General features: G+C 40.9%; 1 protein-coding gene across 1 annotated transcript in view; it reads right to left on the reverse strand.

Annotated features, from left to right (window-relative positions):
• The window catches only part of LOC124301098 (uncharacterized), a 48,581-nt gene that overhangs the window by 13,814 nt on the left and 8,764 nt on the right, over positions 1-26,003 (reverse strand). Inside the window, exon 2 of the mRNA XM_046755792.1 lies at positions 16,423-18,547. Coding sequence (XP_046611748.1) covers positions 16,423-17,450 — 1,028 coding nt within the window. The 5' untranslated portion in view covers positions 17,451-18,547. The remainder of the gene's footprint in view (positions 1-16,422; positions 18,548-26,003) is intronic.

Genomic DNA, 26,003 nt, shown 5'->3' on the forward strand with positions numbered 1-26,003 from the left:
ACTCTGGGTTGACGCATTGCACATACCGATATATGATCTCAACCTCATAAAAAATTTCTCAGGACGAATCACAAATGTAACCGTCAATGCGTAATCAAGGTATAACATTCTCAAATGCTAATTTTATACAACGTGCCTAATGACTACAGGAATTTTTTTTTTTTATACACGAATTGGTTATGGGGACGGATGAATGAACGATCAAATGTTTCGGGTCTTTCGGAGAAGAATTAGTTCTTAGAATTTTTCTTTCCCGATCTTGGGCACTGAGGAGACAAACCAACAAATGGAGATTCTGAGATCACTATTGAAAAATGGACTGCAGGCGACTGACGAATCGTTTTTCGTAATCCCAACAATATTCAAACAGTTTTTTCTAACGATACCTGTCTTACTGAATTTTTCTAGTTACCATAACGAATGAAATTTTTCTTACAATCAGTGTACGGAGACTTGTTTTCCCTGTGCAGATCAGCATGGGTAAAAATTCAATCTAATTATTTGAATCGATCAGAAATTAGATTGTAATAGTTAAAGTCGCGAAATAACTCTTCCAACTATTTTACACTTTTCGTTAAATCAAATACCAAATGGCATTTCTGCACGAATCAACAATGATACCATTGAACTGATCAGTGTTTTTTTTTTTTTCCAATCATGTAAAACAATTTTCATCACACTTGCATGACAATCCGGGCTTTCCGCCGCAGTTTAGCGGGTCGAAAGTAGCCAATTTCATCTCACAATGAGTGTCGTAAAGATAGGTTCGCGCATGCGCAGTCCACCACTTTTCATTCGGTTGATGTAAAAACTATCATGTGTGACTCGGGCCAAAACTTGGCAATCGCAACTCGTGTGATTGCCAAACTTCACACCCGTCGCAATCGCCATCTTTCCTTCCTTGTCGTACGATATGAAAGAAAAATAAAAAAAAAAAAAGAAGAAGAAGAAGAAGTTTACTTTACCGTTGTCAGTACATGTTTTCGAACTTCCAGGCGCCACTTGTACGCTTTCATACGCACTGCGGCGACGAATCCGGAAACGGAAATCGGCGCAAGCGAGCTTAATACATTGACATACATATATGGAAGTTTCAGGAATGACGACGGAAGTATAATACGAATTGATTGCGTGGTTGGTGATTTATACGGTTATTCTTCTCGAACGGAAGTACTCGCGGGCACGAAAGAGGCTTCACGCCAGCTATGGTCAGATTCAATTACTCCCACGCAGGGCGGTTCGCTCGTGTGGAAGAAAGAGCTTTGAATCATACTCAAGCCCTTCAACAACTGCGATGTATGTCGATGCGTGTGAAGTATGTACCTACCGCGGAAAATGTTGCATAACAATTTGCCAAACGCCACGAATGCAATGCAAATGAACAATTTGTTAAAATGGCTTGGTTGAAAAGTTGGTGATCGTTTGTTAAAGGGATTGCAAATAACTTTGTAAAACTGAAAATGATTTTACAAGATTTCGCATGACGTCTCGGTAATATTCAAATTTTTAGGGAATTAAAATAATACCGAGAGATTTCAGAAGATGATCTGAATTGGGTTTTCGTTATTCAATCGTTTCCTTTCTTTTGACATTTCAAATATTTCCCCAAAACACACGCAATAAGTTTCGACTCAAAACTCGAGAAAATCTACGATAATCAATGATTATAATCGTCTAAAAAATTTCATAGATTATTCAAGTTTCCAAATAATTTCAACAGATTTCACCGATCTGTGTTAATTGACAAAATTGGTTTCGTTGATCTCGGGAAATATTCCGCTACCCTGTCTCTCTTTTTTTTCTCCTCAGTCTCGGGAATCGAGAGTTTTATAAAACCACAGCACGTTTTTACCAGCAACTGTGTCAAAATTCGGTCAAGATTGACTCGTTACTCCAGTTCCGAAAATGGTATAAAAACAATTATCAATTATTCTATGAACATACACTCCCGATTCTACACCGTATCAATGTGAATTTAAACATGTAGGCTGTATGGAAACGAGGTTTAAAACACAGTAGGTACGTAAAGCTGCGTATAACCCAAGCCTTAACGAAACGTCGGAGAGTTCAAAAGTCGTTTGAACGAATCGCCCGTACATCGTGCAGTGGGACACGTGCGTTCCTCGCATAAGATACTTGATGCATTCAGCGCGCCCCGAAGCTATGGTTGTAAATTGAACGTAGTTACTTACTTAGATACACACCGTTGTCATCGTCATGCCTGCCTGCATTTAGCCATTGTAATTGTTATTCCAGTCACCGAATCCATGTTATCTTGGACTGAAAGTATCACTAAATGGTTGGCACACCGAGACGCCGCGAATGCATTTATGGTGCTCGGTACAAAAATAACTGCGAAGATAAATACATGAACATAAAGAACTAGCGGCGTGATCTGTAAGAGACCAAAGAAGACGAGACTACCGGAAACGAGGGTGATCTTCGGTTCGTTAAAATCGATCTCAACTACGCTTGTCACGCGATTTACGGAGGGAGGAAAAATAATCGGTTTATTCAACGAAGCGAACGGGTGAATACGTCTCGGGCAACTTTTTTTCATTCGTAGTTACAGCGACAAAGAAAATAGCGACACCTAAAACGGAGACTAATTAAAGGAAAACAATTTTCTTTCGTTTTTTCTTTGTATACTTGACTGTTATTTCTGTAGCAGTGTCAAAATTTATCAATACATTTTATACCACAACCGATGTTTAAATAGGTCGCTATATAAACGCGCGAGATTTACAAAACCTCATCTGGCAATCGAAATCTCTGCAGCTAAACTTTCACTGGACCCTCTTTTCCGTGCAATGCCAATTTACTCTGTTTCCCATTTATTACAAGTACATACCATTAATTCTCCAGGTATCAATTTTGCAGAACGCTGAGTTGTTATACCGGATATGTCAACCATTGAATTTGTTTTCTGGCCAAAGAATGTCGACTTCAATATTAACGACTTGTACTAATGTCAAATATTCTCGACGCATCGGATAACAATTGCCTGGTTAATCGGTTACCACATCTGGTTATTTTTCTCTATGTATGAACTTTGAAGTATCGATGAACAGATAGAAATCACAGTACGTCTAAGAGACATTTCACAAGCCGTGACGTGGCAACGTGTTCTAGTCTTTTAGATACTCTGAGGGAACCTTCCTATTTCCCTGATAATACGGTAAAACTTCAGTTAGACGTTTATCGAAGGAAGTGAGAATAACGTAAAAGTGAAATACCTAAATATTTCGAACTTTTGTTATTGGAAAATGAACAGTTTACGATTTTCACTAGTTTTATTGATATCATCTTGTCATTTCATTCGCTCCAAGCGAAATCGACTAATATTCTTAATGAAAACATTTCATTACAGCGTGTGCTAAGTTAACCTTTCGAGAACATTCAAACCTATATACCTTTGTCTTCTAAAACAGTAATTCTTAAAAAAAAATTCACTTTTTTCCAGTTTATTTGTTGTTTAGATTTGTAACTTCCACTTATATTATACTTTTAAACTTCACTATCACATTGTAAGATAGTGTAAGTATACCCCTGAATTTTCTCAAGTAGATCGGACTCGTGCATTTGAAATGGCAACACATCAAAAACGGGACTGGGTCATTTTTACCCAGAGTGTTTTTCATAATCGAAAAAATAGGTGCGTTCTCGAAGGGTTAAGTTTAATCCAGTGACATGTCAATCCAACAATTCATTACCCTCGCGGTATTCTTAGAGGTTAGATTCGACGGTCATGGGTTACGTTATGTTTATTGAGATTGCTTTTGTTGGTCGGCCGACTATGGCGGTGTAGGTCTCTTCGTGTTGCCAACACAACTGTCCGGTGTAAAAAATTAGCCGTCTTGGATTCATTGTCCCCAAGAGTACAAACATGGTTTCACTGTATCTTAATATTGTGGCGTCTCGGCCACTAACCACCAACCCTAGTTTTAAAATATTTTCTACATTTTTACGAAAGTTTCACTTTTGGTCCGCAGAAATTCTTCACTCTAGTATCCACGTCAGGCATCGCCAAGTCTTTGCAGGCTAAGGGTTTCTCCCGTACATCTGGCATTCTACGGTGCCACGCCACTCTTGTACGCGGCCCAGGCGATGCCTGCGTTTTCTCTTGCAAAATACAAGTGCAGACAGTCTTCCACCACCAGTCAGTCGAATGATAAATTTTATCTTTCGCTCTCGCACTCGTAAGCTTTTTAAATAAAATATATCTTTCCGTTATTGTTATAATTTCGGGAGAAATTATACCCCCGTCACCCTGTCAGTCTCAATATTATCATCAGGCTATTCCGATCACCCCGTAGTTTCTCAGATTCACAGAACTCCCTAATAGCTGTACACTGTATAAAGGAGCATAGAACGGTTCGTCCGTCAATCTTCTACCAGCAATGTTTGATACTGTGCAGAAAATTTATGACGGTAATAAAATTCATGCATACATATACTTACATATATTTATACATACCCTTCGTCTAACAAGCCTGAGTTTTTTTGTACCACCGATAAAAATGTTTATTGATCACTTTTCACATTTCTCTTCTAGTTATAGATAATTACCAAGAAGAAGAAAAAGAAGAAGATGGGAGAAGGAGAAGCCTGCCGAAGACTGGCGGCGGGTCATACAGCGTGGCTGGGTCAAAAGTGCGTGGGTGTAAGGTAAAAGCGTGCGGTGTATACGCGCAAGAAGCGAGAGCCTAGGTGGTGGGATATTTACACGTAAGAACGAACCAACTATACCATTATATACTTGTATCTCGTTTCCTCTAAAAATAAATGGGCACGGAGGACATAATAGCGCCGGCGGAACATAGGATACAAGAAGAAGGAAGTTACGGGATGGTCTCAAGTTGCTGCTGGGAGTAGTCACGCAGCTGTTCACCGAAGTCTATGCCTTGTCTCCTGTCCGTCCTGCCGCTTGCCAGCATTCTTCCCTCTTCCTTCCGAACCAGTCCAGCACTCTTCTCGAGCTCTCATCGTCAGCTGTTCCCGTTTCCTCAACAGCGAATTACCTTCCCTGAACTTGTTTGCGAATTGAATAACAAATGCCACACAGTGTTGAAACTCATATGCCAGAGAACGTGAAAATGTTAAGGTAAGCACGAGACCTCACCGAACGAACCACGCGTATAAACCGTCAGGACGGAAACAAAGTCCATTTTCATATGCGACTAATCGCGGGTTACGGATTCAGAGTTAAACGGTTCGGTCATTTGATGGCCGCGCACTGGATTTTACCGTTCGCGGTGCAAAGTAACGTTGCCCAACTCTTTCATTAACGCGAATTATAGTGTTTCAACATTGAGAACTGTCAAGTGATGAATACCGTTACATTAAAATATATCATTGTGATAATTTCAGTCCAGCTTAATGATTTTCTCTATGTACGGTATATTTGGAGTCGTCGAAAAGTAGTCAGCAGTGATTGCGAAGCCCGTTATCACGCGTCGTGCACGGAGTAACAAATTTTGTATTCCATTTTCCACCGCAAGGAAAGGAGATGTTTCGCCATATCGTTGCATCGTACGTTCAAGTTGTGTGTAAAGGCACGCGCGCTTGTTCTTTGCGCTACTTTATCCAACAGCGGTTACTTTTTATCCGTCATTACAAGTATGTGAGAGAAAAAGTTTAAGACGATAAGTGACAAGTCTATAACATTCGTCGTTCTTTATGGACTTGTTTACGTCTTGCACCAAAAACTTCAACTACATTTCTCTTGCATCACATATAACCCATCTTCTTTTATCGGTTATTCAATTTACCAAGACCTTAGATATCATTAAAAATCGTAAGATTTTATTTGCGACGATGATCGCATGATGGCTGTTGTACTAAAATTTCCAGAGGATTGTGAATCAGTCAGCTTGTACGGAGCTGATTGGTAGAAGGACGTCGGGGGTGGAAGGTCGGAGTTCGCGGAAAGGTACTTGAGAATGAAGGCGAGGAAGAGAAACTGCAGGTATAAAAATTTCTAGGTATAAGGGACGGATTTGGGGAGAAGAAGATGCGGAGTAAAGTTGCGTGGAGGCTTAGACTAGAACTAGAAAAAAATGCAATCATCCTAGCGTAATTCTAGGTTCATTTTAGAACACAGCCTGTAAACACCCTGCTTTGGAACCACACAAAATCAAAGTAAAAGTTATTTCCTACAAGCTGTTTCTCTGCTTGGACATCGTAACAATTGATCCAACACTCTCCGATGGATTACATACAGACAGTGTTACTTGGCTTGAGTCCATGCACCCCAAATGCCGAGTCCCCAAGACTGTCCGCCACTAAGCAATGGCACCCGACAAACCAAATTCCGTATCGTATCACCGAAGCATCATGCCCGGTAAATATAGATGAAGTCATCGGTGTATACCAACGAGATACGCAGTGTGGTACGTACATAATAATGCAGAACCGACAGCTGTACGCGGGGCGTAGAGCAGCCGGCAGAAGGTGTTCGGAGTGAGGCGATAAGAGCGATAAAAGGGAGCGATAACTGTTTCGTTTATATGCGCGTGCGCGCATGCATAAGATCGTAAATCGTATCAGGGTGCAGCATGGCGGTGTGCACACAAGCGATGTATGAGGAACCATAAGCGTGCACGAGTCCAGGTCGAAGGCAGAGTCTGTTCATCATTCATCTAGCCGATGCGAAGAGCAGCGTCAGCGGCTGGTCGGACAGCGCGTTGATCTTCGCATGACGAAACTATCCAGCAGCCGTACAGAACCGCATGACTGCCCACGGGACACCCTTAATTCCCATGGCAAACGATACGGCGCACAGTTTGCCTGACGTCCCAGCTTCATCGTGCTGGTTCCGCAGAGATATACGCCTCGTGGTTAAATTTACGACCGCAGACAGTTGCGTGTTGTGTCGACGATGAAACTGCCCCGGAGGAGAGGAATAGAAACGTGATATACAAAGTGCCTAACACTAACGCGACATACGGGCATCCGCGATGTGCACTCGCATTATTGAACCTGTTATTCTTATCGCGGGTTGAGATACCCAATTGATATTTCAAGTTTGGACTTGGCGCGATAGAACGAAGCTCGGGTTGTAAGCACAGTCATCAGCCACGTGCACTAAACTACTTTAAATAGGATTATGCGGTATGAATCGACGACGCCTACGACAATTCTGTAAAAGTGTCGACAATGTCGACAGTTTGGTCTGAGTACCTTGTCATTCTCATAATCAGCATCGGCATGTTCCTAGTGCCAATACAGACTGCTTGTATAGCTTCGTAAGGATTTGGTTGTAGAAAGTCGCCATTGGGTGTGAACATTAGGGTGTCCGTTGTTTACCAATTTGGTTTTTGACTTTGCAGCGCCCCTAAAATTTTTAGTTCGTGACCTAAAAAAAATATCAGACCCATATAAGCCCTTAATATTGATATTTAATTGTGCCACAAAGACGATACATTTCCCATTTAAATAACATGGGGTTTTTGGCACGTTTTACAATTAATTTTTTTGTTTCTATGCCAGTTCATGTATGGCAATGGCAAACAAGTATTTTTGTAGAAAATTGAACGCTCTACAAAAACTTTCTCTTAACTTTTTTCGATAAATTTACTTGCTGAAAAGTTATTTAAGCTCAAAGTTGAACTAAAAATAATTTCTTCGTTTTCTTTTTCTATTTTGACCGAAAAATGTCATTATTTATGTAAAAATTAATTGTTTATTGCAAAAAGTATCCGATTTCAACTGTATTATAAGTAAAATTAGTGTTAAATATTCCGATAACCAGAAAATTTAATATACATTCTGAGTTACTCTTAAAATTTTGCAATTTATTTGAAAACATGTGACAGGATTTATAAATGTTTAACATATTAACGAACACAATTTATTTTATTAAACATTTCTTAGTGACATTTGGAAATTTCTTTTTATATTCACTTACAATTTGAATGACATACTGTTTTTGATCTTCGTGCTTAGTTAGTGTTGATTCAACAGTAACTCAGATTGAAAATTAAATCTTCTGGTTATCGGAATATTTAACACTAATTTTACTTAGAATACAGTTGAAACGAGATATTTTTTGCAATAAACAATTAATTTTTACACAAATAATGACAATTTTTCGGTCAAATAAAAAAAAACGAAGAAATTATTTTTAGTTTAGCTTTGAGCTTAAATAACTTTTCAGCAAGTAAATTTATCGAAAAAAGTTGAGAGAAAGTTTTTGTAGAGCGTTTAATTTTCTACAAAAATACTTGTTTGCCATTGCCATACATGAACTGGCACAGAGACAAAAAAATTAATTGTAAAACGTGCCAAAACCCCACGTTATTTAAATGGGAAATGTATCGTCTTTGTGGCACAATTAAATATCAATATTAAGGGCTTATATGGGTCTGATATTTTTTTTAGGTCACGAACTAGAAATTTTAGGGGCGCCGCAAAGTCAAAAACCAAATTGGTAAATAACGGACACCCTAGAATGAACATGCCACATTTTGTTCCCGAATAACTGAGCGTTTCTGCAGAGAAACACACAATCTGTAAAGTCCAGTGTTTTCAGGAAGAGTGTCAAGTCCGAAAGAGACGCCGGGTTCAAAAAACGTCCGATGATCGGTGTGAAATCTTTACACTGGAAGGTGATACAGCACCGGTGAAAACAGCTAATAAGGAAGGCATGGATGCATGTACCAGTCCATTCCTAACGCATCGAAACGCTAGAGAATAGAACAGCTATCCTAGCTTTTTTTCTTTCTTCCTTCCTTCCTTCCTTCCTTCCTTCCTTCCTTCCTTCCTTCCTTCCTTCCTTCCTTCCTTCCTTCCTTCCTTCGTTCATTCATTCATGAAGCTGGTATGCGCGTACGTAGGAAGACGAGTGTCATCTGTTCCTCTCTCTTCAAACACCTACGTTACAGCAGGTTCTGTGTAAGTTCGACTTTCACGCGTGCTGGACCGCAGTTCAGGAGAGTCAGAGTGGGATCAATCCAAAGTCCGACGGCCTGAAAGCGACCAGCTTAGCCCGTTAGAATCGCGTTGCGTGTCTAAACGTGGCCTAACACAGCCATTCCTTTCCATTTCGTACCACTATTTGTCGGTCATTCCATTCCATTTTCGTTCCATTGACAAATCTACTAATTTTCGAACGTTCACTTTCACACGATACCGAATGACGACGTTCAATCAGCAACAGTCAAATTCAGCAGTCTTATTCCCTTCCGGAAATCCGCTTTTTTCGAAACTACTTTCGAACACAAGTTCATTCGATACCGATTCTCACTGTCGCCTACACGGGGTCCTATGAACTTCAGATCATTTTACACAGCATGGCACGGTATCGTTCCTAACTCTTTTCTTACAATCAGGTAAGCCGGTTATTTCCCGTGAGATGTATACAATTTACAGTGATTGAACACAGACAACTGATCACGATATCATAAAAGTAAATTGATGTGATCCCATGTAGATTTACCCATTAATTTCATCCAATATCGAATTCGCACATTGGAATTCACGTGTCTTCGATAACTTGGAGTGATTTTTGATGGCAATTGCAGGTTTGTAAAAGTGATCAATGATTTCACAAAGCGAGCTCTTCCTCTTACCCATACTTTTCTCCCTAAATATTCCATAGTACTACGAAGGTCCTTATGTCTTTTTATCTATGTCAAGCGTACACTTTTTTCCATTACAACGTTATCTAATATTCCTAACAACGTACAAAATTCGGTCCCAACTGTTACTGCAGACTACACACAAATGGGCTGTCTCATTCGGATTTCCCATCATTTTACAAGTTTTCATGCTCACCTTGATCCGCGATGGATGGTTAGGTGTCGAGAACGAAATGTTGTACCTACTTATATACAGAACCGAATAGTGACTCGGCGGAGAGAACTCCCGCGAGTTTCTTGACACGAACGCGTCTCAACCTTGTACGATTGAATGAATCATTCCAAGATTAAGTTTGCATGCTCACGGTGAAAAAGAGCTTATAATCGGGTACGCGTATATATTCACAGACACAGCATCTGTGTAAGACTACTCGCGTCGAATTCCTGGGTTACAAATCACGTCGCTATTTCCGCAGTTTAATATTCCTTCCACAACGTAGGTGTACTACACCTATATGGTACATGCACCATCCACGCGACTCGATCACGACTATACGGCGGTGTGCAAGCCGCGACATGTAAACTCGATCGCCCACGGGATATCAGCGATATACAACTTTCACTGACAAACAACAAACCAAGTCAACTCGACTCAACGCGATTCAACTCCTCGCTTACACGCGTGTCGCAGACAGCTTTTCGATACAGCGACGGACCCTTGGATGACTGACTCTTCGGCTTTTCGTGCAGGCGCGAACTTGTCACAAGCCACGAACAATGTTTGGAGAATTCCTAGCAGGGTGGTAACTTTTACCGCATCAAATCTGGACAGTGGTTCGAAATTGAGGCGAGTCGATCACAAGTCGGTACCTTCGCTAGGTTTCGAAAAAAAAGACTCAAATTTGTAAATGGCGGATGTGATACGATGGGCATCCAAATTCGTCGTGATAAACGTAATCACGGTTTACTTCTCTCAAAAGTAGGTACTTAATACCTATACGGTACGAAATCCTTTTCTTCGCGATTCTCCACGTTTATTACGTGTGTCAACAACAAATGATTATTTGTCCAGTAGACGAAGCCCGGATAATATTGCTGAGACAACATGTTTTACTTATACTATACTCGTACGGTCGTGCGACTTATTATAAAAAAACGAATAGCCGGCTTCTGCGGGGACAGATCAGAAGAAAAAAACCCGCTCTTTCACGGTTACGAGCTTGTCTTATTCCCAGCATTAAACGCTGTAGCATCGCTTGGTTTATGATGCTTAAACAAATAATTATCTGACACGTGCATCGAGGTAAAGAAGGAAGCACAAATAAATAAAAGCAGAAAAGTTTATATATGGCTGAAATTCGTAGCCTACGAAAAGTATGAATGTGGGCATTTGTATATAATATATACGACTTCGGCGGCTTATTTTTAGGGGGCCTTTCATTATTTAATATGTTCAGTATAGTCACATTATACCCATATCGCTTTAATGTATAGAAATATATAATCACGGTGTGAAAAACATGGGATTCCTAATTTTATATTCGACTGACATAATGCAGTAACTGTCAAACCGTATATAAATATTGTATTTTAAAGTCACTTTGAATTGTCGGTTATTTGATTAATTTTACTGCAACTATAATTCTTACACCGAAGCGACAATCAGATTATTTTAAATATCTGTAAAATTAACGATTGAAACAAATCTTGGGATAAAAATTTTTGTCTTTTATCTTTTTTTCCATGTGCGTTCAATGTATTTTTCTCTTATGCATTGCAAGAAAATAATTTGATATTACGGTCCCTGGTATATTATGTGACGGCTATTTCGGTTACAGTTCAACTGTCTATCGCTGTAATTATAACAGTTTAATGGGTGCACAAAATATTATATCGCAGGCTTCACTTTCAATGCCGAAGGCAGTTAATTTTAGAGAAAATAGGGGAAAACTTTACGAAGACGGCTACTTTTAGGTAAACACAAAAACGTGAAAATCGTGCAAGTATTACAAAAATTATTAATAACAAATATTAATCGCATATAAAAATTCTAAAAATCGTGCTCGAAGTTCTTTTTTCAGAAAAAAAAAAAAAAAAAAAAACTCCGCCAGACTATGGAAAACGCTGCATTTGATCGGTTGCGGTCACCTGGTGCAGGACGAGGACGTTCCCGTGATGATCGTACGTATGTTTTACAAAAGAGGCGGATACGACGGTACGGGAGGAATTTGGAGGAACTGCGACAGAAAGAGTCATGTGATGAGATTGAAAAAGAGCCTGAGGTTACGCGGCGACTGGAGGATGCTGGCAGGAATCTGACTCGTCGTAACATACACTTGTGTGTACGTAGACGTCCTCTACTATCTGGCGAACGCGGCCTGAGAAAGAGATTTATAACAGGTCGTCTTGGAGAACAGTTAGGTCCGATTTTGGAATTGATTAAATAAAAAGAGAGGAGAAGAAATGGGGGAAAGAGAAAAAACTGAAAAAAAAATCAACGAATGAAATAGAATAACGAGTAATCAAAGAAATACGAGGATCGGAAAGGGGAGGGGGATCCGAAAGATTAAAAAAAAAAGTGAACGACATCCGGTCGTCGGCTACCTACCATAGCCGACGACGTAGGCGACCTGCTGCAGGACGGTGCGAAAGATCACTGTGTGCACAGACGGCGGGGAGACGAAGCGGAATACGAAAGGAATAGAGGGAAAGAGGGACGGAGGGAGAGAGAGAGAGAAGAATACGAGGAGGGAGAGATACGCGTTGTTGTGGATACGAAGCAATCTCCTCCAGGTATGTAATACTATATAGATTAGATAATGGAGGGACATAAATATCATATCCATTCACCCCGATGTCGTAAATCCAATATATATAAGGCCTCGTGCACGCTGCAGCACGAAGCACGTTCGTCTCTCTTCTACGTTATTACGTATCTCTAAAGTTGAGCGAGATCTTCTTGAAGAAGGTTATAAATGCCTTGGAAATGATGGGAACGGGTGGGAATACGCGACAAGAAATTTTTTTGAATCTTACAAGGATCTAGATATAACTATATTATTTAACTGAAAAGTGCGATAGAGAATTGTTCATTTTTTTTTTATTTTGCTAAGAAAAACCCAATTTTGCTACGAGAACGATACGAAGTGTTTCGGAAAAACGTATTTACACACAGGTATGATAACGCGTAGGGAAAAGAGGAAACGATTAACGGGTTAGATTCGTGAAAGGCAAACGACACAGACATAATTTGATACGTACAGTTTGTTCGTGAATTTATTATCTTATTTAGAAATCGATATAGGAGTGGAAAAATTTTCTAAATGGTTTCAACGTTTACAAAATAATTATATAAATACTAAAAATATTGAAAATTTCCAAGCTTGATAGTACGTAATAATGGTAAAAAATACTCGTAGAACGAGTAACTCGATTCATCGATATAATGATTATGATCATGGCGTTACATTTTTATATCACATTAATCGAATTTTTGGCCTATCTAAGACGTACGATAAAGTGATTACATTGCATTTAGGCAGGTTTCAATTGATTCGATTAGACTTCATCAAGTTATACGTACGTGTATCTAAGAAACCAGATAAATTACAGTTTATACAATTATTAATAAACGTGGATTACTTGGAGACCGATCTTTCATTACCACATCAACATTTTGCAATTTTTTTTAAATCCGCAAAAACGTCATCGATCCAAGTCGATTCACACGAGATTTGGGTAAATAAAATTCCGCAAAATATCCCGAGATTTTCACGTCTTCTTCCATGAAACAAGGTGAAAAGTCCAACGAGCCGCGATACGAATTCCAAAAATTATTTCCACATATCCAAAAAGAAAATCAGCAACCAACGAAAACTTGACCAATGCTTCAAGACCGCGACTGTTAACAAGCCGGTCCGTAATTCTTAAATTTTTCAATCATCTCCGTTCCTCCAACGTTTATCACCACACCCAGTTTATACGTGCGGTTTCACTGTAAATTCACGAAAGGCATAAGAAGGGTGGGCAAAAACTCTTTAGTATCGGCGTTATATAGGTAAGGCCGAAGAAGTCTTATGCTGCAGGAGGGCGCCGACTGGCGCAACAAGTTCTGCCGGCGCACCGAGCCGCGTATAACATGCGATACGAAGAGTGAATAGTATAGAGTAGAGAGGGACGGAGAGGGAGAATCTACGAAGAGTGAGAAGGAGAGAGTGGAAAAAGAGCGATAAAAAGACCTAAGAGGGAGAAAAAACAAAAAAAGGAAAAAAAAAAACCGGGGAAGAAGAAGAAGGAGAGAGTTATGGTTATTACGCCTTAGCGTCGTACTTAAGTCGTCATCTCGCGGAACACCTATATATATATATATATATATATATACATACGCGCCTAAATTTATACTGCGCATGCACCGCGTCGCACGCACGAAACGCGTAAATAGGACACGGTGAAAAAAAAAGGCGATCGTCGCGCGACGCGCATAATCGTGTATGGATATAGGTGGAGTACATACGCCGGTTCGGAGATGACCGCATCAGCATAAATCAGCATCTCGGAGTTTTTGGTGCGCGCGTGTCCGTTGCGTCGGCATCGGCATCGGCATATGTATTGTGTAGCTACGGTCATGGTGGGTGATGCTTATAGGCTCGCACGATTTTCGTTCCCACGCGATCCGACTGCGCAGGACATGGATAGCTCGGAAAACCGTGTCGTATAATAGAGAAGGAAATTATTCAGGCCTTTGAACCTTTGTGAGAAAGTTTCAAGACACCTTTGAGAGGTCAGGTGTTTGCGACTGAACGGTTCCATTTCTTGAGATTTGAAATTTCGGTGTATCCGGGAGTTTGCGTTCGAAAGGCATTCGGAGGATTTGAAAATCTTTGAGGCATTTTCACGTCCCAAGGTTGTTCGATTATTATATGGGGATTTGTGAGTGAAAATTAGCAAAAACGATTTAGTAATTTTATGAAATTTGGAGACTAGATTTTTGTCGTACAATGCGAGCATCGTTGAATCAGATTCGTATTTTACCATGTTTAAGAAATTATTATACTAATTGTAAGTTGGTTGAAGTAGAATTTGCGACATCCTGAACTACAAAAAATTTCACACATTATATAGGTACGTCATTTTGGGAGCCTCCACCCGTATCAAATGAAGAATGTATATATAATAAAAAAAAAAAGATCAAAACTCGCACAAATCTTTCACAAATTTTTCCCACCATATCCGAATGACATCGGTTACAAAATTTTCAATAATATCCTCAGAAATCCGACACGATCGGAGTATAACTTGTAAAAAACGGAGGAATCGCGGCTGCGGTTACTACGCGTATCCGAATAAAAGCGATACCGTGCAGCGCAATGCGTCTGGAAACTGCATTATTATATACGTGAAGCGGAGTAAGAGTATAAGGGGTGTTTTTGTTGCTTCAATTAATTACCGATGACAACGCCGGCCACCGACCCGATTAAAATTAAAAAATAATCGAACCGGATTCCAGCGTGTCAACCCGGGCAAGTCATGGCGAACCTTCGCGTCTCGTCCACCCGAGTGAACGCGGATCAGAGTCCGCTCAACTCGACTCCAATATATTCGCCCGTATTACGATCCTGAGAGCTCTCGTATTAACAACCAGCTAATTATATTGTGCGAAAACGCATTTAATCTCCGTGTAGGTGTATAAAAATTGACAGCCGAAGTCGGTGCATAAAGTGAATATGCTTTTTACCGCAACGATATTTTGTAAATGAATCTTGTGACATCGTTGAAATTTGACTAGTTTGTCGACAAAAACAAAAAAAAAAACAAAATTGACATGAATTTTTTTAAATCAATAACAGCGATTCGATCGGAGTAACCACTTTTGAAGTTGGGTGTACACCTGACTTTAGGACTTGACGTGATTTTAAACAACTTCAAGTAACTTCTAGTCACTTTAATTGAAATTTATCCAACTCCTAATGAAACTATTCGAAATTAATAATAAGTAGCCTGCAGCCGATAAAATTCGGTTATTAAAGAAAGTTTGAGGTATTTTTAAACATTTGAGTCATAGTGGTAATTTTTAAATACCTTGAATACATCATTTTTTTATATATTTAGAGAACTTTTCAACATATTTTTTTGCTAGTTCTGATAGTATACCACTAAGTTTTCAATACTCGAGAGTAATTGCTGCGATATAATATAAATTGTTGTTGTTAAAAAAAAAAAAAAATGATTGATGGAAATTGTCAAAAATGAAGGAATGATTCATGTCTGAGAAAGTTACCCCTTTACACATATACATGTCTTAGTTAAATTATTCGTTTTTGGAGTCGCTGATTACGAATCTGAAATCTGATTTAAAAAATTCGAAACTGCAGATCTAATATAGCGGACGAAAATTTCAAATTCGATTGAATCCGAAGAAAAAACTCTGTCCTGGACTGTTTTTGAAGCATATTCGATCAAGTTAGAAATTTTCGTTAACCATATTGGACCGCCATCTTGAAGTTTAAAATCTGATTTCAGATTCGTAATCAGCGACCCAAAAAACCATAGAATACTACGTTGTTATAAAAGTTGACTGATCAGAATAACGGGTGACTCGAAGGGTTAATTTGAATCGGTACTTGGTAGAGCAGCACGTGCTGAGAAAAAAAGACGAAAATTAACTGGTTTCTGTAATCGATCGAACCGATATAACGAGGGGCTTCCATACTTGTTCCAATCATATTGATCAGTCGTTCTCAATCTGAACTGAAACACCACGCGAAACAAAGTTATTTTCGTAAACGGAGGTATAAATGCGAACCAGAGACCAGACCATTTGAAAACATGAAATTCAACTTACCGGCTCCCTTGATACGAGGACTTGACGAGTTTTACAGCGAAAAGAAATTGAATGGCGCAGACGAGTAGACAGCAAAGGTTGAGGGAAAGTGCCAGAGCGCAGAGAGCAAGGGTGACTTCGTATACTACGACGGATTCGTCGTGGCCGATGAGACTGCTCGGTGATTCCGTGAGTGGTGATATCTTGAGTAAAAATATGAGCGAAAGAAGGGCGAGTAAAAGTGACACGAGACACAGTAGCCCAAGCGACGTGAGCATCTCCTTGACCCCGGCAGCCTGATGATGCCTGTTGTGCTGTGAGAAGGACGAAGTGATGGAGGCGTTGAGGGGAACGATGCTCGGTCCGGAATTGGCGAGAGGCGGCAGAGCACCGGATGTCGATGAAGGCGCGGGGGCGGGCGAAGGGGTGGCGTGACTGGGTATGCGGGAAAGCCTCGTGATGTCGAGGCCACCGTTGACCTTGGGCCTGGGTTCGCCGTCGGGCCTGTCTACCGAGGACGATATCTGGTGTCCCGTACCACCGACGGGGTGATGATGAATCTGGTGGTGCAGGGAGTTAGACGCGTTGGCGCCAACTACGGGACTCGCGCTGTCCACGGAGTGCTTCGAGGTCGACAAGGTGGACAGGTTCAGTCCGTGGGAGTGGTTAAGCCTCTGGGACAAGTTGTTTACGCTTAGCTGTGAGTGATTCAGTGGATGATGATGGCTCGAGGACGGCGTCGTCGTCACCGCACCCGGATTACCAGTTGACCGGATGTTGTGCAGGGACGACGAATTACCGCCGATCGAGTCGTAAGCGTCGACGCTTCCGCCCCGCGTCCCGATCGTACCTCCGACCCGATGCTGATGATGCGTATGGTGGAGGTGCTGCTGGTCCTGGTGAAGGTGCTGATGCTGGTGCTGATGCTGGTGGATGGCTGACCCGTTCGCCGCGAGGGCCTGAAGACCGCCCGGTGAATAGTGGTCATTGCTGCTCGTTTGGTGCCTGGAGGCCGTTGCCGGCTGCCCGGTCAGTATGTGCTTCAGCATTACTGGCCAACTCTGACCTTGGGCTAATTACGGAGCTGGTCCCTTTCGTTTTTAGCCGTGCTCCTCCGGTTTTCTTCACATTTCGGCTTGGATGCAGTGCAGTGACGATGATCGGAAGAGAAGAATTTTCCACCAGTTTACTTGGCGATTAAAGCTTTGCCAATCTCTCCTCGTCTTCCTCCTCTTCCTCCTCCCCCTCCCCCCCTCCTCCACCGCCCACCACCCGCACCGAACGCCAAATCGTGCCTATTATTTCAGGGTATCTTTGGACCCGAGAGGAGCGACGAAGACTCTTTTACGAGTTGTCTACGTGCCGGGGCTAAGAGAGTTGCTGCACATCAGCTCCATCATTTCAATATCAAATATGAGTAAAGCGCATCCATGGGATCTGGATCGCGCGGAAGGATGCGCAACGCGAATCGCGTTTATCATAACACCCGAGGAGAGAGGGGGGGACGGTTAATTCCGTCTCTAATTAACGCTACCTTACGTTACGTTATTTGTCGAGTTATTGCTCGCCGGTGGTAATTCTGCGGATCGTTACTTTCATCTTTGCCGTAGACCTCTGCAACGACCGGTTGTTTTCGGTGCCGACGTGGTGCGTGGAAGAACGCTGAGCGGCAATAAAGGGACAGGCCGCCACAGACCTTGCGTGCTCAACCACTTTCGGCTAATTCGCTGCTCTTCTTCTTCTTCTTCTTCTTCTTCTTCTTCTTCGTCTTCTTCTTCTTCTTAGTCTTCTTCTTATTCCTCTCTTCTTCTTCCGCGGCCGGCGTCTTCCTCTGGCTCACTGTCACTTTTCACCACGCTCCAAGATCCCGGCTCGCTTTTACCCCTGCTTCTCTGCCCCGCAGCCTCTTCCTCGTCGCCTGCACAAGGTCGTTCGAGCCCCCTTCTCTCCTTCGCCTTCCTCCTCTTCCTCCTCTTCCTCCTCCACCACCGCCGCCGCCACCGCTTCCTCCTCCTCCTCTTCCTGTTCCTCTTCCTCGCCCTTCCCGTAGCGATCCTCCAGGGTACGCGATCCTCGCGTACGTAGTCCTGTCTAGCCTCGCCCTGGGCCAGTCAGTTGCCAGCATACCAGCTCGTTTCGTTAACCCCTGGAACACATGCAAGGAAAAAACGGTCGTCAAAAAAGTTGGTATACATAGGTAGGTATATACTTCATTTTCTTCACTTCTCTTCTCAATTGCATCTTTTCCCAGTCAAAGCTCAAGTGGAACATTATAATGAAGAATCTAAACAGTCCCGATGTCCTAACCATTTAAACCTTCGACCTTTCGGAATTCCAAACCATATATGGAGTTTCGACTTAACGGACGGATGAGATTCGACGTGATGGTCAATTCGAACGTTGATTATTCGATATTTTGACCAAAACCGTATCACTAATTAACTGGATACGCTGACCTTCAGGGCTTTATATCCATATATTTCAGCATTGAGAATCATTTGCCCAAAGAATACTGTGCCCTGTAGATACTATAAGATCATATAGAAGCAAAATAATCCGAGTTACTGTTGCAGCAGTTTTCAGTTCATGATGAATAACGAACCTATGCTCACAGTCTGAAGTGACTGTATTTCAAATTTCAGCAGTTGATTGACGCTCTCGTACGCGAGTATAAATACGGATATCAATTTTCTTCATTACCTACGTAATCAAAAGTCATTCGTAAGGGCAAGGAATCGGTTTTACGTTCTACAACACCAAAGTTCTTCCCTGTAAATGTTTCTCTATATGCCCAAAGGTAACCAGTTACTGTGATAAAGTCGTCTTATTACCTATGTATATATTCTCAAGACTTAATAAAAAGAGCTTTCCCATACTAGGCAACTTAATGCCGTATCTCTGGATCCCATCATTGTGGGCAGAGCTCCAGGATATATTCTTATCATCGTAAACCAACATATACGTGTGTATATTACGCGTATATCAGAATTTAGTAATAATCCGTCGCATCTGTGAGAAATCGGTGTGAGTATAGGCTTTGCAATGTACAGTTCAACCCTCCGTGTGAACATTTGCTTTTTTACACCTTTGGTCTGTACAATTTTTCAAATATTCTAAACTTTGAAGAAACCGGTAAAAAATTCAGGTTTTTTTTTCAAAGTTAACTACATTATCCAAAAGTTTGAAAACTCAAAAGTTTTCATGAATTATCCACAAAAATTGATATCCAGAAAATGACCACACGGAGGGTTAAAAAGATATTTCGTTCTGCTTTCAAGAAACGTCAAAGCCAAAGTTAAATTTGAGGATGATATACCGGGACAATCTCTTGAAACTTGAAAATCAACTGCGCATGCGTGAGTTTTATCGGCTGTTCGTGCAGGCTGGCCATCCCGAGTTTTCAACCGTCAAACTGTTTCTGGCGGCGATGTAGTTGATACGAATTTTCGAGGTTAGAATCTCAAATAATTGAGGCAGTGACTCGGAAAGGTTTGGGAAGCATTTGATTCTTCAAAAAACGGTCGGAATTTAATGCTTATGCTCTTTGAAAATTCGAACGTACACATTTTGCGTACGTTGGCCCGCCTGCATCGCAGAGAAAAATATCGTTGCGGGAAGATTTCGCCGACCAATGAGATTGAATTATTTGGCGCATGCGCGGTTGATTTTCAAATCTCAAGAGATCGTCCCGGTATAGAATGCACGTATATTGACGAGTTATGCCGAATACTTAAAATTAAAAATCTTATTCCAGATAATTATTGCAGTGAATATTGGTAAAAATGAAATATTGACTGTCCCATGTGAAATCGGACGACAAGGCCTGCGGAGAAAAATTTCCACCCAAGATTTAACGAGCTCACAAGGTTCCACATGAAAATCTCTACCAAAAACAATGTTGCAGGAAATTTTCCACAAATAGAGCCGCGGGTGAAGGTTCCTGAAAAACCGAGCGCAAATACCTGGCGGTCACGACAGCTCAAATCGATCATAATTACGATACATAAGCAAGCGCAAGGTGAAGTTGTGAAGAAATAGGCTCGTGCAATACGTGGGATTATACGAGTCTCTGTTGTCAATACGCCGAGGAGGAGGCTTGACTCATAGAAACTGGTTCCGATCGCATTCCGGACGTCCAGAGGCTGCCGCCGGCGGAGCTACGGATACCACGACGCCCTTCTGCGCAAAGGTACGGACAGCAGCAGCAGCAGCAGCCTCTCATAATATCGCGGGTATCGCCCTGTGGCGTGAACGTAACGTCTCCAGGGTTCATCGAGTTATTATAGACTTGGCGAGTTTGCAAGGGTGAAAAAATGACGGGGAAGATTGAGTTGCCTGCCAGCAGACAGCGTGCGCGTGGACGAAGAATCTGCTGAGAGAGTATTTTCGGGATTTAATTCGTGTCAATCCTAATCGGGTTTTATACCCGTTAAACGTATGCACGTGTCTCTCGATTTGACATACATTCTTGAGTACCTGCACCGAAAAATGTCGAAATTAACGTATATTTTTTATTCAAACAGTCCGCGTGTAGTACTTAAACAGTATCTTGTATAGTGAAACACAACTGGATAAAAATTTCGTATTTCTTTTTTTTTAATTAAAATTCAAACTGCGTACTCAAACATCGCTCAATACGAATGTTGAAATCGGCTTCTTCGTTGAAACTTCGGATGGAAAGAGGAATGAAAAAAGATGACGGTATATTCTCACCGCAGTTAATTAACAAGATGAATATCAAAGTCTCTTCCACCAAACGTTGCACCATGCACTGGTCGAGACCAGAACAAAAATATTATGTAATCTTTGAACATAACGCGTATCTAATGGCATAAGGTCGTAACCGCCAAAAATGGGATTTTAATGACAAAAGGGCGTAGAATTTTTTTTTTTTTTTTTTTACACTATTTGGTACGCAAACGATCAAAACGTATAATTCAATCGAAATCAAGCGTTTGCAAATATAAAGGCAAAAGGTCATAAAGCAGATACGACCTTTTTCCATTAATAAGTACATGAATAGAAAAAGATCAAAATAGTAGGTCTTGCAACCATTTTTTTTGTTTCTGCAACCGGTCTAGAAACCATTGAAACGCCTAGATAAATCGATAACTGCAAAAAATTCAGACATCTTACAAAAAACAATTTCGAGCGTAAGAACAGAAGGTCGTAAGCGCCATTTTGTTTTGTTTTTTTTTTCTCTTCTGCAAACTCTCCAAAAACTAGCGGAACGCATAAACAATTGAAACTAACAAAGTTATACAGTAAGGATGTCGATTTTCTGAACTTTGATCATCCAAATCGTCAATTATCGGAATGATACGGAAAACAATAATAATTTTCGGCGATACGACCTTAGGCAATTATCACAGTAGACCATTTTTTTCAATTTTTACTAGAACCAAAAGGTCGTACCTACTTTTGCTTTTAGTTAATAAAATCATACTCAAATCCAAAACAGTAAAAAAGAAAAAGTTTTTTGGCTGATACGATCTTATGGAATCAATCGACATAGGTTTTTACGGTTCAATCAGTAGTAGACGGTCGTACCTACCAGTGCATACAACTTTTTGATCTTGATTAAACTGTTATTCAATTTCAACGTTTCTGATCATATTTTCATGTTTTAAGTCCAGATACGACGGAATAAAAAATGTACGGCCCTCCGTCTTTATCAAAAGACAAGATGAACCACTGAACAAAATAGTCAGCGATTTTATGAAGAAAGCTGAGAACCGTTTCTGTTGCTTTAAGGTACTTTCATCTTTCATAAAACTATAGCAATGACATAAAATAACTTTGGATCGATTATGCATACATAACAACGTTACATCCATTGCTCTGTACTACAGCGCATGATTGTTTAATTCTTTCTAGGATTCTCAGTATTCTGACTGAGCGTTTTCCTTTCGACAAGCGGCCAGAATCTTCGACTAGCTAAGTAATACTTAATCGATACAAAGCTTCACTATATCCGTTCCACGAATGCTTGATCAAGCGACAATTCACCTCATCAAATAATACTGGACACTGACTGTCTCTGGATACCAAAAACAGAACTACACTAAGTCGTTTGGAACAGCCGAAAATCATTAGAGTATAATGGCACATATAGATTCTAGTAAACCGTTAATGGGAAAACAGAAGATCGGAGAGATGAGTTCCAAATCCTCGACAAAATGACCAGCGAAACGTTAGAAGATTGCATAAAACCATTTAAAACCATTACAGAAGAAATCGTTGAAATCGTTTAAACATCATGCATGTGAAATCGCTTGCGTGGACACCCGCAGCAACGAAATGGGAGTGAATTGCTGGCAGGCAGTGTTACGTTAGTCAGCCGGATTGATTTCAGAACAAGTAAATAGAAACGAATACTGGATCGAGTGCAGCCTCGACCCTTCGCGTCGTTCCGCGGACTGTAATGGGCACCCTGAACTCCATTGCAGCAGGTAAGTAAGCACACCGCGCAGCAGCGTGGAATTTCATACCATACCATACCAAACCATACCATACCATACCATACCATACCATTCCTTTCCCATTCTCGTTGTATAATAATAACCCGACTGCAGAGCGAAGGGAGAGAGAAGAAGGGGCGCAGTGCAAACCCAAGTTTGCCTCTTGAATCTTTCCTCTTGCCTCCTCCTGCAACAGCAGTACTTCAACGGAGGTTCACCGCGACAGTCGGGACAAGAACGACTAGCTCAAGCTTAATTGGATCTAGCCGAGTGCCAACGGAGTTCCCATGCGCCCAGCCACTCTCGTCTCTCCTTTTTCCCTTCTCTCCGCTCCTCTTTATCTCACTCTCTCTCTCTCTTTCTCTCTTGGCACGGAAAGGGTTGGATATGAATTAGTTAATAAGCCAGTCTCCGAATGGCTTCTTGGCCGCGCTACTAAGAAGTCTTATGTCGCGTATGTCTGTAGCATGAATCCGTTAATCCGATTTTCGAGCCTTGCATGGCGTGCGGTGTACGCGATTGTTGCACAATTTTTACGGTAACGGGGAACATAACAGAAAGACCTGCGGAGCTAGGTCAGGTCAGACTGACGACTTTCGTTTGGACATGCAACCCGGTCGATGGAATTATCTACTTTATTTGTATCTATGTGTGTAGACCGGATGCAGACTACAGGTCTCCAAGCTTCGAAGCACCTGCTGTCCACCTGGTCACCGGCTCTTGAACTTGTAGAGGTAAATTCTCTTCGCTCCTTCTGTCTAAAGGGGGTTCCTACACTGAGAAAAATTTAGTAAAACAGGTATCATTAAAAAAAGTGTTCGAATATTGTTGGAATTGCGAAAAACGAGGTACGCGTAAACATTTTGCGCTATCGTCGATTCTTTTTTGGTAAATGCAGAGCAAAATCAGTTTGTGAGGTTTACTCTACTTTTTTAGTTAAACAAGGCTTTAACGTCAACTTATCGTTGCACAAGCATTAAATTTTCGCAACAGTTGCAAGAAAATATAGCAACAGTGATCGTAATGATAAAGAATAGTAACGGTTACTAGACTTTAAAATCCCACTTTCAAGCGTATTTAGTGCCTTGACTTCAAATGTCAAGTGCAAAAAGTGTACTTCTGACACACGTTTCGAAGAGAGGGCCGTGCAAGGTTTGGGTTTTAAACTGAACGTTGTATGCGATGATTGTGAGCGGAAATTGATAGCTTCTAACCCTTTGGTGGTATCCCGTTACGAAGTGAATTCCCGAAGTGTACTTGCCATGAAATTGTTGGGAGTAGGCTATCTAGGTCAGTGTTTTTCAACCTAATTCGTAGGTCCTAGGTCTTACACTGTAATAAAAATACAACATTTTCAGTGAGAAGGCGGTGTCTGTTTATTTTTTAACAATTTGTCGAATCGTGGTTATATTTTTTAAACGTAAGTAATTGAATCGTTTTCTAATTGGAGCCTATCTCTGTTCTCAGTTTTTATACTGACCATTGAAAATTAAGTACGTCGTTCTTGAAACTAACTAAATTTAAAGCTCGTTTTCTTGAAACCAAATTTTTGATAACGGTAACTATGATTCCATCAAAACCGTTCATCCGATCACCTTGAAATTTATGTACGACTTTCATATGATTATGGACTAATGTCCTGTAGAACGGATTTAGTATCCGTCTATCCATTCAATATATACAGCTGAAGACACTGCTGAAGATTCAAAAATATGACTTACCAATACAAAAAATTCATAACTCTACTAAATTTCACTTAGCCTTTATAGTCATCTTTCGTTTTTCTTTTTCAAACACTCCGTATGGCTGAAATCATGGTTACCGTTTTCAACGGTGCTTTTTGCACACCGTGACTTCAGTGGCCGTAACAGCCATAATTTTCGATTTACGAAATAATTTATATTTTTTCAAATTAAAACTAAAATTGCATACTTCTAAACTCGATTTGCTCAATTTTTTTCTGCCCTTACTTCCGAACCCGTAGAATTTTGGAAATCGTGAACGTTATACAACGCTCTTATAAAGATGAAGCACTTCTAGACCTTCGATACTTTATAGTCGAAACTAGTATACAATATTATGACGCTGAAAACTAGCAGGTAAAATCCAGCAGGTAACATTCAGCAGGTAATACGTCTGGAAGGCTTTCCTGGAATGAGCAAATGATAAACTCTCAAGGAACGTATTCGAAAGAATTCCCTGAATAACCCTGCCAAGTTTCATAGTTTGGTCACTCCCTGGAACCTTTCCGCCTTTATTACCTCCTATTTTCACCGTCATTACAATATTCTAACTCATAGAAAAGTTTAGAATACATAATAAAAACAATACACGTTGTGCATAATCTCGAGTGAATGCGAATGACTTCAAGTGACGTCAACTAATACTCTCTTGAAAATACATCACGCTAACTATAAACACACCTGAATTCAAGTGTTGTTGACCCCTCGGTGAAATGCAGCTTAAATGTCGTTACACTTTCTACGTTCAAGCCCGGTACTCAACTATGCAATTTACCGTTAATAAGATTCGTTGGTTAAAGCAATCGAACAATCGGAATAAAAGACTCTGAAATATATTACATAGTTGTACTAAACTTAAATCTGGTACTTGCATCCAAGTTTCAGAGAAAATGTTTTTCCCTTTCCCATATTCTCTACTACAATTATATCTTCTACTATTCACCGAATGAAATATCCTATACTTTCCAAACACAGATTCAAACTTCTCCTCGAACACCATGTCTCTTTTATCCAGTTTCGTCAAGTCTCTGCAATGGAATACAACCCCATTGTGTACTTCAAGGTGGTGAAAGCAAGGGTTCCTCCCCAGCTGTCACTACATGGCCGAAGGTTGGTGAGTATAACGTCGCTCTACGTGGGCAAGAACTCAAGGAACGCAAGGTCGTTAGATAACAGTTGCGAGATACAGTTGGCCCGCATGCCTGACGTGCAACCAGTTCATCCGAAGGTTCGTTTCTTTCCATGAACGCCGGCGGTAGGTAAGATCTGCCTCCGAGCACCGAATGGTGAAGCCATTATACGACTCGGAGCACCACTGTAAAATCGGAGAATTACGTTCCCGGGTATTCGCGAGTAAAAAAAAAATTACCCAATTACTTCCGGCTCGAGTATTGCAGTC

This window comes from Neodiprion virginianus, chromosome 3, assembly GCF_021901495.1.
Source record: "Neodiprion virginianus isolate iyNeoVirg1 chromosome 3, iyNeoVirg1.1, whole genome shotgun sequence".
Classification (NCBI taxonomy): domain Eukaryota; kingdom Metazoa; phylum Arthropoda; class Insecta; order Hymenoptera; family Diprionidae; genus Neodiprion; species Neodiprion virginianus.